This window comes from Salvelinus namaycush, chromosome 20, assembly GCF_016432855.1.
Source record: "Salvelinus namaycush isolate Seneca chromosome 20, SaNama_1.0, whole genome shotgun sequence".
Classification (NCBI taxonomy): domain Eukaryota; kingdom Metazoa; phylum Chordata; class Actinopteri; order Salmoniformes; family Salmonidae; genus Salvelinus; species Salvelinus namaycush.
The window spans coordinates 29,515,390-29,531,862 of NC_052326.1; the positions used below are offsets into that span (position 1 = coordinate 29,515,390).

The 16,473-nt window shown below is 40.8% G+C and overlaps 1 protein-coding gene across 1 annotated transcript in view; it reads right to left on the reverse strand.

Moving 5' to 3' along the window:
• Positions 1-14,673, reverse strand: part of LOC120065213 (guanine nucleotide-binding protein G(i) subunit alpha-2-like) — a 94,955-nt gene extending 80,282 nt beyond the window's left edge. Inside the window, exon 1 of the mRNA XM_039016012.1 lies at positions 13,869-14,673. Coding sequence (XP_038871940.1) covers positions 13,869-13,986 — 118 coding nt within the window. The 5' untranslated portion in view covers positions 13,987-14,673. The remainder of the gene's footprint in view (positions 1-13,868) is intronic.
• Positions 14,674-16,473: the final 1,800 nt, after the last annotated feature.

The following is a 16,473-nucleotide window of genomic DNA, read 5'->3' on the forward strand; positions in this document are numbered from 1 at the left end:
GTCATGGCTGAGTCGCTGAGAGCAGCAGACATATTGAGGGACTTTTGTTGATGTCGGCAGACAGAGTCAGACCGACTCTGATCCTTCCAGAGAAATACTGCTCCTTCTGTGTAATCAGTGTCCTGTAATTATGCTCCAGCCCACAGAACTCTGCTACCAACTGTAATGAGGGGGACTAACCTGGTTTATGTAGGGCTCTAACAGGTTCAGTGCCTTCGGAAAGTATTCAGACCCCTTGACTTTTTCCACATTTTGTTATGTTACAGCCTTATTCTAAAATTGATAAATAGTCCCCCCCCCCCCCCCCCCCCCCCATCTACACACAATGACAAAGCAAAAACAGGTTTAGACATCTACATAAGTATTCAGACCCTACACTCAGTACTTTGTTGAAGCTCCTTTGGCAGCGATTACAGCATTGAGCCTTCTTGGGTATGAAGCTACAAGCTTGGCACACCTGTATTTGGGGAGTTTATCCCATTCTTTTCAGCAGATCCTCTCAAGCTCTGTCAGGTTGGATTGGGAGCATTGCTGCACAGCAATTTTCAGGTCTCCTTGGAGATGTTCGATCGGGATCAAGTCCGGGCTCTGGCTGGGCCACTCAAGGACATTCAGAGACTTGTCCCAAAGCCACTCCTGCGTTGTCTTGGCTGGGTGCTTAGAGTCATTGTCCTGTTGGAAGGAGAACCTTTGGCCCAGTCTGAGGTCCTGAGCGCTCTGGAGCAGGTTTTCATCAAGGATCTCTCTGTACTGCTCCGTTCATCTTTTCCTCTATCCTGACTAGTCTCCCAGCCCCTGCTGCTGAAAAACATCCCCACAACATGATGCTGCCACCACCATGCTTCAGTCTTTAGGTGCCTTTTGGCAAACTCCAAGTGGGCTGTCATGTGCCTTTTACTGAGGAGTGGCTTCTGTCTGGCCACTCTACCATAAAGGCCTGATTGGTGGAGTGCTGCAGAGATGTTTGTCCTTCTGGAAGGTTCTCCCATCTCTACAGAGGAACACTGGAGCTCTGTCAGAGTGACCATCGGGTTCTTGGTCACCTCCCTGACCAAGGCCCTTCTCCCCGGATTGCTCAGTTTGGCCGGGCGGCCAGGCCTAGGAAAAGTCTTGGTGGTTCCAAACACCACTGTGTTCTTGGGAATCTTCAAAGCTGCAGACATGTTTGTTTCAATCTGACATGCACTACCAACTGTGGGACCTTACATAGACAGGTGTGTGCCTTTCCAAATCATGTCCAACCAATTGAATTTACCACAGGTGGACTCCAATCAAGTTGTAGAAACATCTCAAGGATGATCAATGAAAACAGGATGCACCTGAGCTCAATTTCAAGTCTCATAGCAAAGAGTCTGAATACTTATGTAAAGATCTAAAAACCTGCTTTTGCTTTGTCATTATGGGGTATTGTGTGTAGATTGATGAGGAAAATTGTTAATTTAATCCATTTCAGAATAAGGAAGTAACATAACAAAATGTGGGAAAAGTCAAGGAGTCTGAACACTTTCTGAAGGCTCTGTATAATACATACGCAATAGTCTGCAGGTTTATGGTCAAAATGAGGATGGCAGCCATGCCTCTGAGTCACTACCACTCTGCTCAAAAGATCACACCAATGTCATTTCTCAGATTTTTGCCTGGGCCTAGCTCCAGTTGATGATAGCTCTCACCACCAGCAGGCAGGTCAATACAGCCCCTCACTGTGATCAATAGTGTTTTCTGGGTGTAGGTCTGTAGAAGAGACTCAATCAAAACATTTAGAGAAATAATGACATCCGTTTATCCTCCATGGAGCTACAGGAGGAAATTGCTCAGCAAACATCTTATCCTCTAGCAGTCGGCTTTCTCCTTTATTCTCTAAGAGGAAGAACACACACAAACAGCCACAACAATTGATGTCACGTTCTGGGGGGAAAGCACTCCCAGAGAAGGATAGGTATGTGCGTCAAACTTTGGTACTTGGCTGGTGTAGTGTTTTCACAGCGATAGATAAGGGAGTGCACGGTCTTGGTCATAGATAGGGAAATAAGCCACATGCAAATGTCAGCTCAAGCTGTAAATCAGTTTGAGGGCAGAAATCAATGCCTGCTGTGGCATGGACAGTGGCAACTATTTCTGGCATTAGGCTTGAGGGATATCCTCTAGGTTGTCCTTAGATTACTTTGATCAGTGATATGGAATTCCAAGATGTACGCTGGTTTTACACCATTCTGCATTCTATAAATATAGGCTGGTTGGATGTACTCCCAAATTCTCTAAAACAACGTTCTCTGGCAACAGCTTTGGTGGACATTCCTGCAGTCACCATGCCAATTGCATGCTCCCTCAAAACTTGAGACATCTGTGGCCTTTTATAGTCCCCAGCACAAGGTGCACCTGTGTGATGATCATGCTGTTTAATCAGCTTCTCTATATGCCACACCTGTCAGGTGGATGGATTATCATGATAACGAATAAATTGTTCAAAAACAGGGGTGTAAACAAATTTGTGCACAATTTTTGAAAATAAGCTTTTTGTGCGTATGGAACAGTTTTGGGATCTTTTATTTCAGCTCATGAAACATGAGACCAACACTTTACATGTTGCATGTATATTTTTGTTCAATGTAGATACCCTGGCCTCTTAAGAGCCCATAGAGAGCCCATGAATCCACATTATTTACAGCACAGAGGTTTACCTGATGGGTTGGTGAGGTCAGACAGTGCTGCAGGTCAACTGCTCAGGGTTAGTCCATTTAATAATAAGTCCATTTCAAAGCCCCAACTGGATCATTAGGCTTCCTTAGAAATCAATTACTTACAGCAGTGGTTCTCAAACTTTTAAAACTCCCCAAAAAGGAATTGTTCAAAGCTTGTGACCCCCTACTCAAGCAAATGGAAGCACACACAACTGTAGCCTGTCTTTACAGCCGTAAATAGTGATGCATTTTCAAAATGCAAGATACAGAAATAAACTGTGTTTTACACCTGCATTTTAGCAGAAAGCCATCCATGTTAACAGCCAATATCAACTAGGGATATCATGCTACGTCTCTGGAGTCCAGAGCAAGCAGGAGATTAAGAGATCAGACTAAGATAATTTTATTCGTCAATTGTACACGAGGGCCAACTGAAATCTGACTTCTGCTTTTAACCTAAACCCTACAAAAGACACACATACATACACTTTTTTTTTTTGGAGAGGTGCCAGTGGAGCTTCTGTTGTAAGGGGTTAAGTGCCTTGCTCAAGGGCACAATGGCAGGCAATGGTATCTAGGATTTGATATCTGCAACCCTTCGGTTGCCAGCTTAGTTCCCACCAGATTTTTCACATCGGGCCCGGGATTCGAACTCACAACCCTCCAGTTGATGGCTCACCTCTCTAACAGCTAGGTTACCTGCCGCAGTGTGATGTAATAGCTATCTTTAGAAATAGCCAGTAGCCACCCAAACTAGGTCTATCTGAAATATGAAAAATGATCAATGAAATCGCCTGGTAGCCTATTGTTCTGGCACAGATGTGTCCGTTGCAGATTACTAAACTGGATAAAATGAAACAAGTGCTTTTTAGTCACTAATTGAGATATTCACACCCGCCTTTGCATGCCAATGCTGGTGACTGGTCATTGGTCAAAAGTCAAGACGCACAACTTTTTGGTTCTGAAGCACAGATTGGATGTTTTGAGACAAGAATTTGGTGCAATAGCATAGGCCTATGTTAGTAACCAGATCGAATAGGCAAAGCTATAAATATAAAATACAAATGGTATGTATGTAACGTTAGCCTACTATCATGTCTTTTTTTCCAATCAGAAAGCCTCAGAAACCCAGAGATGTTGTGAAAGGCTGGATACAAATAGGAAGAGAGAATGAATGCTGACTTGGTGTCATGTGTTTTTCCCTGTCTGTGGGCAGGAGAGTCAGGGCTGGGGAGGAAGAGAGAAGTAATTGCTGCTTGAAGCAAGCTTACGTCAGATGTCCCTCTTTCTTGAGCAGCAACGGTGATCTGTAAAAAAAAGCTCAGCACCGGTGCATACTCACATCTCTAAAACATGAATGATCAGCGCTGCATCATAAATTGAGTCCCATCACCACAGCACTCGCACACTGAACAGAAGGCCTGATATATTTGGCCAAGAAGCACAAAAGCCTGGTCAAGTTAGTTTCAGGCCTTATGGTGTACTATAACTAATGAGCACTGAGTCTTGTAATGTCGTTGCCCCACCTTTCCATCCCGCCACTGTAGCCAATTATGTGACCCCTAGGACTGTGACTAAAAAAGGCAGAGGCAATACAGTATAGCTGTAACGGCAGCCTTCCCTCTCTTCACTAGAAGAGGGGGTGTAACAGGGATCAGACCAACACGCAGCGTAGCCAGTGCTCAACATGTTTAATTAAACGAATAAACAGTGAACACTTACAAATAAAAAACCGATACAGCCCTATCTGGTGCAGAGAAAACACAGAGACAGGAAACAACCACCCACAAAATCCCAACACAAAACAAGCCACCTATATATGATTCCCAATCAGAGACAACACAAAACATCTGCCTCTGATTGAGGACCATATTAGGCCAAACATAGAAACAGACAAACTAGACACACAACATAGAATGCCCACCCAGCTCACGTCCTGACCAACACTAAAACAAGCACAACACACAAGAACTATGGTCAGAACGTGACAATAGCAACCTTACATTGTTACTATTAGTTGCCATGTTAACGTGTATCATGTCATAAAAGTAACAATCCTTTCATTACCAATGGCAAAAAATAACAGGGCTGCCATATCAGTTGTTTTTCTAACTCTAAATTCCTCGTCCATAGTCAAATAAAACAACTTTTGTAATTTCCTGTAAAGAAACCATCCTTTGTTTCTGCCTTGCTTCATTTATCATATCATCCCTGTCAAGCAGAGAGCTGGGGAGGAACGTGGATGTACACAGTACACAATTTCAGACCTGCATCTTTCTCTGACGCACACAAACACACACTTTGTAACCATTCTTGAGCATTAAATACACATGACATAACATCACTTACTATGCCCTGCCCCCCATATTGTGTGGGCATGCAACCATGTGTCTGTATTTTTACATAAATGCATGGCTAAGCATGCCTATAAGCAATGTGTTTGTGTGCGTGTGTGTGCGTGTGTGCTATATATAAATAAGAGAGAGAGAGAAACGTGTTTGTGTCTACAGTCAAGCCAGTGAATTGTACAGACATGTTCACGAAGACCAAGCTGCCGCTCTCACACACAGTTTAAGGGAGAGGAAGAAGCTGTCAAGGGAAATGTCCATCCCAGTTGAACTGAAAATGTGAGGTTAGAAAAATCGAAGTACAAGAAAAATAAACAGAGAGAGAATGACAGAATTCACAGAGGCTCATGTTGCTGGAGGGAGGAGATTGAACGTCGATCAAAGTCCAAAATCTGAAGGGAAGTCATTAAATGTGTGCTTCCTGTTAATGAACACTGGAGCCTTGAGGAGGCATAAACTCCTCTCTGTTGCATTAAATCAAGCATGCGAACACCCATGTCACAGCTGAGGTTCTTTAGTAACGTAGTAGTGTCTGGTTAGCGCTCCCTGCTTCCTCCACAGCCCTTACTCCCAGTTCTGGGAAAAAAGAGATCCATCATTTTGTTCTATCTGCCATAGGTTCAAAAATAGCAGCTGGCTCCATCCATCTCCAGCCCCACAGCACTCCTAATCTCAAAAAGTTTGCTTTAGGGGAGGGGAAGGGAAAGGGAGACGGGGGGGGGGGGGGGGGGGTAGTTCAGAAGACACGTATCACGGGCAGACAGGCGGGAAGAGGTTTCTCCCTGGCGTCTTCAAGCAAACAGGCTTATCTCAGCTGTTCTGCAAGTTACCACGGCAGCAGATATGGGAACTAAAAGGGCTTCTTGGAGGGAGACGAGATGTTGCACTTCTGAGAGGATGCCACACTTATTCCACACTGACAGGCCGACTGCATACTGACTTTAGTTTACAAGTCCAAGCCGAGGAGGGAATGTGTGATTGTAACCTGTCAAGAATTGATCCAACACACTTTATCCTGCAGACTCCTCCAACGATATCTCTTGAATAAAGACAATGCAACCGTACGTACTTTAGGGCTGGGTTTCAATCTGATCGCACTTTGTCGGCAATGCACCTTTTAAAAAGGCAATGTTCCCGCGTTCACAGATATCGCATTCATGGTAAACGTTGCATATGTCGGCTCAATCAGAAATTACCTTTAAATCCTGCATTGTCCACAAAGCAAAATTGGATCGAATCCCAGCCTAGAACTCTATTTGATCAGATCCAGTACCTCATATTTGGGATTAAGTCAGATATAGCATTCTTCCTCTACAGCTAGAATGGATGTTTAAATTAACATTTAGCTAAGTTACTTTTTTTTAACATTGTAAACATTGCTTTGTTAAAAGCATTCATCCAAAGAACACAGTAAGTGTGTTTAATAATACAATTAACAGGGCCCTTGACCATGATCCCCCTGAAGTGATTCAATCTCAAATATGCTAAATATTCACCTCTCTAATCTCACATGGTGCAACAGATTTTTACATTGGATAAAAATACAGACTCAGAGCTAGAAAATGTAATATCATATACTACAGTTGAGTATATGATATACCACTGCGTGTGTGCGAGACTGTGTGCGCGCGAGACTGCGCGCGAGACGGCGTGCGTACGTGCGAGACCGCGTGTCTGTAGGTCAGTCTGCATGTGTGTCTGTAGGTCTGCGTGTGTGTGTGTGTGTGTGTGTCTGTGGGTGTGTGTCTGCGGGTACGCGCCTGTGTCTGTGTCTATCTTTGGGTCTGCATGTGTGTCTGTCTGTGGGTCTGCGCGTGTGTTAGGGCTATAGTCAGTGCTGGGAACAGTGGGAGCACTGAGGCCTCTGTACAAACAGCAGCCCACTCAGTCATAATCAGGGCAGTCATTTTCATCCAGGCACACACAGCCATGTCTTATACAACAGCACTGTTGCCCATGCCCTGTGGCAGTTAGCCACACATCCACCAACACATCCACCAACCATTAATGGACTGATTTGACACAAGGTTCATATCTAGATTATATGTCATTTATAAACATGGTTACAAATATTTGTTGAAATCTATGAATTCATAGAGGGCGGGATCCCATCTGTGATGATGGTCCTATGATCTAAAGACAGCCTTATATCAATAATAAATTGCAAACGGTTCATGTTGATGATAAGCACATACGCTACCGTTCAAAAGTTTGGGGTCACTTAGAAATGTCCTTGTTTTCGAAAAAAAAAAAGCACATTTTTTGACCATTAACATCAAATTGATCAGAAATACAGTGTAGACATTGTTAATGTTGTAAATGACTATTGTAGCTGGAAACAGCTGTTTTTTTATGGAATATCTACATAGGCGTACAGAGGCCCATTATCAGCAACCATCTGTGTTCCAATGGCATGTTGTGTAGCTAATCCAAGTTTATCATTTTAAAAGGCTAATTGATCATAAGAAAACACTTTTGAAAACCTTTATGTTAGCACAGCTGAAAACTGATTTAAAGAAGCAATAAAACTGGCCTTTAGACTAGTTGAGTATCTGGAGCATCAACATTTGTGGGTTCGATTACAGGCTCAAAATGGCCAGAAACAAAAGACCTTTCTTCTGAAACTCGTCAGTCTATTCTTGTTCTGAGAAATGAAGGCTATTCCATGCGAGAAATTTCCAAGAAACTGAAGACCTCGTACAACGCTGTGTACTACTCCCTTCACAGAACAGCTCAAACTGGCTCTAACCAGAATATAAAGAGGAGTGGGAGGCCCCGGTGCACAACGGAGCAAGAGGACAAGTACATTAAAGTGTCTAGTTTGAGAAACAGACACCTCACAAGTCCTTAACTGGCAGCTTCATTAAATAGGACACGCAAAACACCAGTCTCAACGTCAACAGTGAAGAGACGACACCGGGATGCTGGCCTTCTGTTTTTATTATTATTATTTTTTATTTCACCTTTATTTAACCAGGTAGGCTAGTTGAGAACAAGTTCTCATTTACAACTGCGACCTGGCCAAGATAAAGCATAGCAGTGTGAACAGACAACAACACAGAGTTACACATGGAGTAAACAATAAACAAGTCAATAACACAGTAGGAAAAAAAAAAAAATGAGTCTATATACATTGTGTGCAAAAGGCATGAGGTAGGCAATAAATAGGCCATAGGAGCGAATAATTACAATTTAGCAGATTAACACTGGAGTGATAAATCATCAGATGATCATGAGCAAGTAGAGATACTGGTGTGCAAAAGAGCAGAAAAATAAATAAATAAAAACAGTAAGGGGATGAGGTAGTTAAATTGGGTGGGTTGTTTACAGATGGACTATGTACAGCTGCAGCGATCGGTTAGCTGCTCAGATAGCAGATGTTTAAAGTTGGTGAGGGAAATAAAAGTCTCCAACTTCAGCGATTTTTGCAATTCGTACGCCTATGTAGATATTCCATATAAATAATTTGCCGTTTCCAGCTACAATAGTCATTTACAAGATTAGCAATGTCTACACTGTATTTCTGATCAATTTGATGTTATTTTAACCTGTCTAGGACTGGGGTGCCGCTAGCGGCACCCCCCCCCCCCCCCCCCACTGAAAAGCCAGGGCGCGAAATTCAAAAAAAAATTTTTTTTTAAATATTTAACTTTCACACATTAACAAGTCCAATACAGCTAATGAAAGATACAGATCGTGTGAATCCAGCCAACATGTCCGATTTTTAAAATGTTTTACAGGGAAGACACAATATGTAAATCTATTAGGTAAACACCTTAGCAAAAGAGACCATTTTTTCTTTGTCCACCAACACCACTAGCTATCACCAATTCGGCTAAACTAAGATATTGATAGCCACTAACCAAGAAAAAACCTCCTCAGATGACAGTCTGATAACATATTTATGGTATAGGATAGGTTTTGTTAGAAAAATGTGAATATTTCAGGTAGATATCGTAGTTTACAATTGCACCCACCGTCACAAATCGACTAGAATAAATAGATAGAGCAACGTGTCTTACCTAATTACTAATCATAAAACATTTCGTAAAAATACACAGCATACACTAATCGAAAGACACAGATCCTGTGAATACAGACAATATTTCAGATTTTCTAAGTGTCTTACAGCGAAAACACAATAAATCGTTATATTAGCATACCACATATGCAAACGTTACCCCAGCATTGATTCTAGCCAAAGAGCGCGATAACGTCAACATCGCCAAAAGATATTAATTTTTTCACTAACCTTCTCAGAATTCTTCAGATGACACTCCTGTAACATCATATTACAACATACATATACAGTTTGTTCGAAAATGTGGATATTTAGCCACCAAAATCGTGGTTATACAATGAGAAAAGTAGCCGAGCTGGTCAGAAAATGCCGTGCGCCATATTAGACAGTGATCTAGTCGTATACATAAATACTCATAAACGTGACTAAAAAATATAGGGTGGACAGCGATTGATAGACAATTTAATTCTTAATACAATCGCGGAATTACATTTTTTAAATTATCCTTACTTTTCAATACAGTTTGCGCCAAGCGAAGCTACGTCAAAAAAGATGGCGTCCTAAGCCACTAACATTTTTCGACAGAAACACGATTTATCATAATAAATTGTTCCTACTTTGAGCTGTTCTTCCATCAGAATCTTGGGCAAAGAATCCTTTCTTGGGTCTAATCGTCTTTTGGTCGAAAGCTGTCCTCTTGCCATGCAGAAATGCACATTGCGTTCGGCATGAACTGGAACGGTGCCCAGAGATTCACAGTGGCTCAGAAATAAATGTCCCAAAATCGCACTAAACGGATATAAATTGCTATAAAACGCTTTAAATTAACTACCTTATGATGTTTTTAACTCCTATAACGAGTAAAAATATGACCGGAGAAATATAACAGGCTACACTAATGCTAGGAAAAACAGTAGGTCGGTATCCTCCGCGCGCATGACGCACCTAGAAAAGAGGTCCTACCTACAGGATTTTTTCATTTATAGTGGCTGTGATTGGGCAATCGATACCATTCAAAGCGTCATCACGTAAAGGCATCCAGGGGAAGACGTAAGCAGTGTCCGTATACTAATAGGAATAACAGTGGCCTTAAAACTGACTCCAGAACAGGGGCCAAAATGTGTGAAATCTGACTCCATGTCAGGGAAATTGCTGTAGAATGAGTTCTGTTCCACTTAGAGACAAAATTTCAACGGCTATAGAAACTATAGACTGTTTTCTATCCAATAATAATAATAATATGCATATTGTACGATCAAGAAGTTTGTAGGAAGCCGTTTCAAAAATTACACGATTTCCATAAATAGTGACAACAGCACCCCCTAGCCTTAACAGGTTTTAATGGACTTTTTTTTGTGCTTTTCTTTCAAAAACAATTACATTTTTAAGTGACCCCAAACTTTTGAACGGTAGTGTATATTTATTAATGGTATAACGTGGGGTTAGCGATGTCCTTTTGGTCAATTATTACCTGATATTTCCTCACTGATTGTAGAGGGTTGTCTGTTCATTTCCTGTTCAGAGAATTGACGGGCAATGGGATGCGTTCAAGAGCGAAATAGTTAATCAGGGTACGGGAGAGCAGAAGTTTCTTATCCCGTGTGGACGTACATGTTCACATTCCAGATAGTATTTATGCTAAAGCATGTGTGCACCGCTTTGAAGTGTATGCGGATGATAATATCTATTTCAATGACCTGAACATGGGACTGTTGTAATATAGCATTTATGTTCATTGTTCATATTGTCATGTATTCTCATTGGTCAGATGGCTTTCTTAAAAAAAAAAGTAATTATTTTTTAAAAAGAGTATGTGACTTTACGTCTCTATGTTTGGTTGAAAATGGGAAAGTTGAAGAAGAATACAGTGGGACCACCCCTTGTTTCTAGTTTACTGCTAAACAACATGCCAGGATGCCTCTTACTTCAGCGTTCAGTTCCCAGGAAGCATTTTGAGTTATACGCTTCTTTTCTGGGGGTCATGCCAGTCACCATCCACCAACATGTTAACAGAGTATTTTGTTTTGGCTCAAGCACATGATTTGGTCGGCTGTTTGGGCTCCAGCCTATTCAAAATATTCCCAACAGTAGCCCTGTGTTTCTGTCAAAACAATACAGAGAAAGGGAGCAAAGTACACAGCAAGCAAGACTTCACTGTTCAGCATGGGGGGTTGTGAGGGTGGCTATGATATGACCTCTGTCAAAAACCTCTCAGAGCAGAGTCATGCAAAAGTTGACTCAAGAGAGGATCCAAATGACTGTCTTCCACGACAGTCCCTACTCTGTCACGCTCAGGAAAGTCCTCTAAGAAGGAGATAAAGAAGGTCAGGTCCTTTCAACAGCAAACACACCCACTCACTTATCGTTAATGAAATATTTTATTACAGTGCCCCAAGGTGTCCACAGCTTTATTTCACTCTGCTATTCCCGAAGCACCTGACCTACAACCACCAAAGTCACTGTCAATAAGCTTTGACACACAACTATTAACCATGCGGCTCACATTGATTGCAACAAGTGGGGGTGTTATGTGTTAGAGAGGCAACTAAAACAGATCAATGGTACAGACAACATTACAAAATCTTGCCTAAACTAAAGTGACTTATAAATGGTTCAATTCTCTGACTTAGTGAGCACTTTACAGACTGCAATACTGTAAGCCAGAGTCTATTGCTTGCTGTTAATCATTAATTAATAGGACCAACATAGACAACATAGGGTGAATGATCTGCCATTGCTTGGAGAGGTCTGAAAACCTCATTATGGATGTAATAGCTTCGTCATTAATAGGCACAGCTGGAGAGCTATGAAAGCAATTTAGAATATTCTCTTCATTAGTTTAAAATGTTGAGGGGAGGCCAGACCTTATGGGGTCGTTCCACCTCAAAAACCACAAGAAAGAGTATTTCAACACCCACCACCTTAGATTAGCAATCCTGCAACATCATTTTGTTGAATATAATTTGATCTCTGAGAAATTAAGCTAATTGATTGCACACATTTTTTTCATTTTAATTTATAGGATTAACATCATATTTAATAAATTAGTACCTAACATCCGATTTGGACCAAACTTTTTTTTTCTAACAACGAGTTAGACATGTGGAATCCCCAAAAATACCACCCCAAGAACAAGTATACTGTTCTTAGTATTTGTGGCACAAATCCAATGCAATTCAATGGTACCTATATTAGAATTTTTACTCTTCATGTCCAAATCATCCTAAAGTATCTACAAATGTATTGTGTAGCTCAATTATCTTACCTATAGATTATTTGGATAAGAAGCGCAAAAAGGCTTATATAGGTACAAATGACTAGTGCCACAAGTTTTTTTTTTTTTTTTTTTTAAAGCATTTGAAACAGTGGCCAGGTAAACAAAACCAAAGCATTGGTTGCCATCATACCTGCTCCATAAAATGCTTACAGGGTAAGAAAGTAAATATGTAATTTTTGTAATTTTGGTTAAATATCCCTATGACCACCATAATAGCAGGAAAAGCACCATCTAGTGGTCAGAACCTGGTAATATCAAGATGTAGGATGGGACATAAACCTAACAACTTCAATGAATAATTTCTCTGAACAGGAGGGGAAAAAACTAACAAATTCACTGAGAATACATTATATTGGATTAATAAAAATACACAGAGCCGCAGCCCCATACTACTTCCCTACAAAAAAAAGATGGCAGTTTTAAAACTGCAGTAAAAGTGCAGTAACTGCAGTCGACAGTGGTATTTTGGACACAGTAATTGCAAAATATCTGCTGCATACTACATTTGAACTGCAGTTATACTGCAAAATTACAGCAGTAAAAAAAACTTTGGACACAGTATTTGCATCATACTGCAGTTATAATGCACTCTAACTGCAGTTCTACTGAAAGCAATCTTTTTTTCGTGAGGGTTGTCAGACAGAGAACTGATACTATATACTCGTTGTTGGGGTGGGATGTCCATATATATATATATATTCCTCATTTCTTGCTCATTGTTAGAAAAAACTTCGGTCCAAATCAGATGTTAGGTACTATAATTACTGAATATTATATACATTTTATAAATTAAAATGGCCAATTTGGATGCAAGCAATTAGCGCAATAATCAATAAATCAAAATAATGTTGCCAGGAGGCTTATTTTATCTGTTTCTAACTACAGAAACGATTTCAGAACAATCTGAGTTGGTGGTGTCATGGCTTGCTGAAATGACATGGAACGATCCAGTTGTTAGTTGTAGGCTAGTAATTGATTACACTTTTAGGCTACATTATGGGAATCAATCAGCAAACACTTTTTTTTGAAGGCATTTTATGATCGGATAGTTTGTATTGCCTTCTACTTGAGTGTAATTAAACATTGACATAGCCTAAGTAGCCTGTTGTGCGTTGACAGCAAGTTTTCTGTTTTGAATACTTGGAGAGTTAAGACAATTCCAGCGGTGGGAGGCAATCCTCTGATTCTAAATCCATTCAATGAAGATTCGCATGAACGTTGCATTGTATCCAGCTTTACGATCGTGAACTGGCAATCTAATTTGTTGCAATGTTGCGAGACATAGAGGAAATGATTCATGGTAAAAGCTTTGAGGTAGAGTGTGTGTGTGACGAGGAGTAGGCTAGGTAAACTCACGAATCTCCCTCATTAGCCATTTTGATGTAGCTACATGACCGAGATTTTGTCCAATTTCAGTGGAGGTTCTCTAGCCTCCAGTGCACAACTGGAACAGATTAATCAGAACCAGTAAACATAAATCTGAGCCTGCGCTAGTGCTTCTGTTATAAATCAGGACAAGGAATATAATGTTTGGTGGTACATACCCAAAAGGAGCAGTTTCACTTCTCTCGCCGCCTTCTCTCCATCTTCTCGAAGGTTTTTGTCAATCATTTTGGACCTCTCGGCCGCGGCTTTATCTTCCTGACTCACTGTACACCCCATGGTTCCAAGTGCACGCTTCAGGACTGCTGTTTATCGGGACGATATCACACAAAAATGATGTAGCCTAATTAGGGCTCTATTCCTGTGAGTGTTTATTTTTTTAAATAGTTCCCAGTCCAGTGTTGTGGGGTTGAGAAATGCAACTTCCCCTTTGAGAAATACGACTGGAAAATAAGTTTGATTCACCCACAAACCAGCATCCAAATGAATTCACTTTTCTATTCCAGATGTTTCCTCGTTTGTAAGCCAAGTTTAAGGCCTATTTTTTAAACTCAAGTGACATTCTATCCAAGCCGACACAAAAATGTCATTTGTTTGTCATTACGAGGACACAAACTTTGAGTAACAACAATTTATTTTGAGGGCGCGTCAATAAAATCAGTTAAGTTCACGTTTTAGACCAAGAAAAAGGGTCACGGAACCTCCGCAAAAGTATTCCAGCTGTGAAGACGGCGGAGTAGATCGATTTCCGATGCCAATTTGCAATGAACCAAAATTCAATAAACCACTGTGACGCTGAGCTATGTTAGTCCTCTTCCTCTGAGTTATAATTTAGTCGTTCAGTGTGTGAGTGATGTTATGCACTATTCTCTTCATTAAGATTTATCACGTTAAAAACCACACCCGTAGCAGCTGTGAAGTTCCTCTCTGCCCAACAAACCGAAGACAGTTCAGTCACCTCCCAAGTCAGTAAAGTGCCAGGGTTTCCACTAGATAACACAGCCACAAAGTATATGCTAAAAATGTGATTTTTGTCTTAATTTAAATGTAGGGATAGGCATACGATTAGCCATGTGATTAAGGTTAGTGTTAAGATTGGGGTTAGGTTTAAAATCAGATTTTAAGAAGAAACATTGTAGAAAAAGGCGGGGTTTATGACTTTGTGGCTGTATTAACTAGTGACGACCCAGTGCGAATCGCCCACCTACTTTGCTTCATGGGAAATGTAGTGTTTCATGAAATTGTCCTCAGTGATACATTTAAAACATGATTAATACAGTATTAATACAATATCTAATTTACTCATTTATCTAATTTAATTGATCATAGCCTATTCGTTATTGCCAATTACATTTCGCTCATGTCAATGCATAGTATAAGGCCAATTTCATTAGGGTGAAAGTTTCTACAAGGACAAATTGATTGAGTTAGTCTTGAAAACATAATACATTATTGTAGGGGAAATCAAATTAAACTAGTGATTCAAGGCTTTATAACAAGTAAAACATTTTATGGACTCTTTAGACGCACATTGTTAGGTCTACCTAACAAGTCTTTTCAGTGGAGTATTTACACTAAACAAAAATATAAATGCAACATGTAAGGTGTTGGTCCCATGTTTCATGAGCTGAAATAAAAGATCCCAGAAATGTTCCATACGCACAACAATCTTATTTCTCTCAACTTTAGTGCACACATTTCTTTACATCCCTGTTAGTGAGCATTTCTCCTTTGCCAAGATAATCCATCCACTTGACAGGTGTGGCATATCAAGAAGTTGATTAAGCAGCATGATCATGACACAAGGTCCACCTTGTGCTGGGGACAAAAATGTGCAGTTTTGTCCCACAACACAATGCCACAGATGTCTCAAGCTTTGAGGGAGCGTACAATTGGCATGCTGACTGCAGGAATGTCCACCAGAGCTGTTGCCAGACAATTGAATGTTTATTCCTCAACCATAAGCCGCCTCAAACGTCTTTTTTGAGAACTTGGCAGTACGTCCAACCGTCCTCACAACCGCAGACCACGTGTGTGGCGTCATGTGGGCGACCGGTTTGCTGATGTCAACGTTATGAACAGAGTGCCCCATGGTGACGGTGAGGTTATGGGATGGGAAGGCATAAACTATTAACAACAAACACAATTGCATTTTATCGATGGCAATTTGAATGCACAGAGATACCGTGCCATTCATCCGCCACCATTAACTGATGTTTCAACATGATCATGCAGAGCCCCATGTTGCAAGGATCTGTTCAAAATTCCTGGAAGCTGAAAATGTCCAAGTTCTTCCATGACCTGCATACTCACCAGACATGTCACCATGTTTGGGATGCTCTGGATCAATGTGTATGACAGCGTGTTCCAGTTCCCACCAATATCCAGCAACTTCGCACAGCCATTGAAGTGGAGTGAAACAACATTCCTCAGGCCAAAATCAACAGCCTGATCAACTCTATGCGAAGGAGATATGTCACACTGCATGAGGCAAATGGTGGTCACACCAGATACTAACTGGTTATCTGATCCACGCCCCTACCTTGTTTTTTAAAGGTATCTGTAACCAACAGATGTAATGAAATCCATAGATTAGGCCCGAATGAATGTATTTCAATTGACTGATTTCCTTATATGAACTGTAACTCCGTAAAATCTTATAAATTGTTGCATGTTGCGTTTATACAGTATTTTTATCAGTATACTTTTCAGCTTGTTAAAGACTAACTCATCATGTTAAGAGACCTGTTTACCATTTGTCAAAAG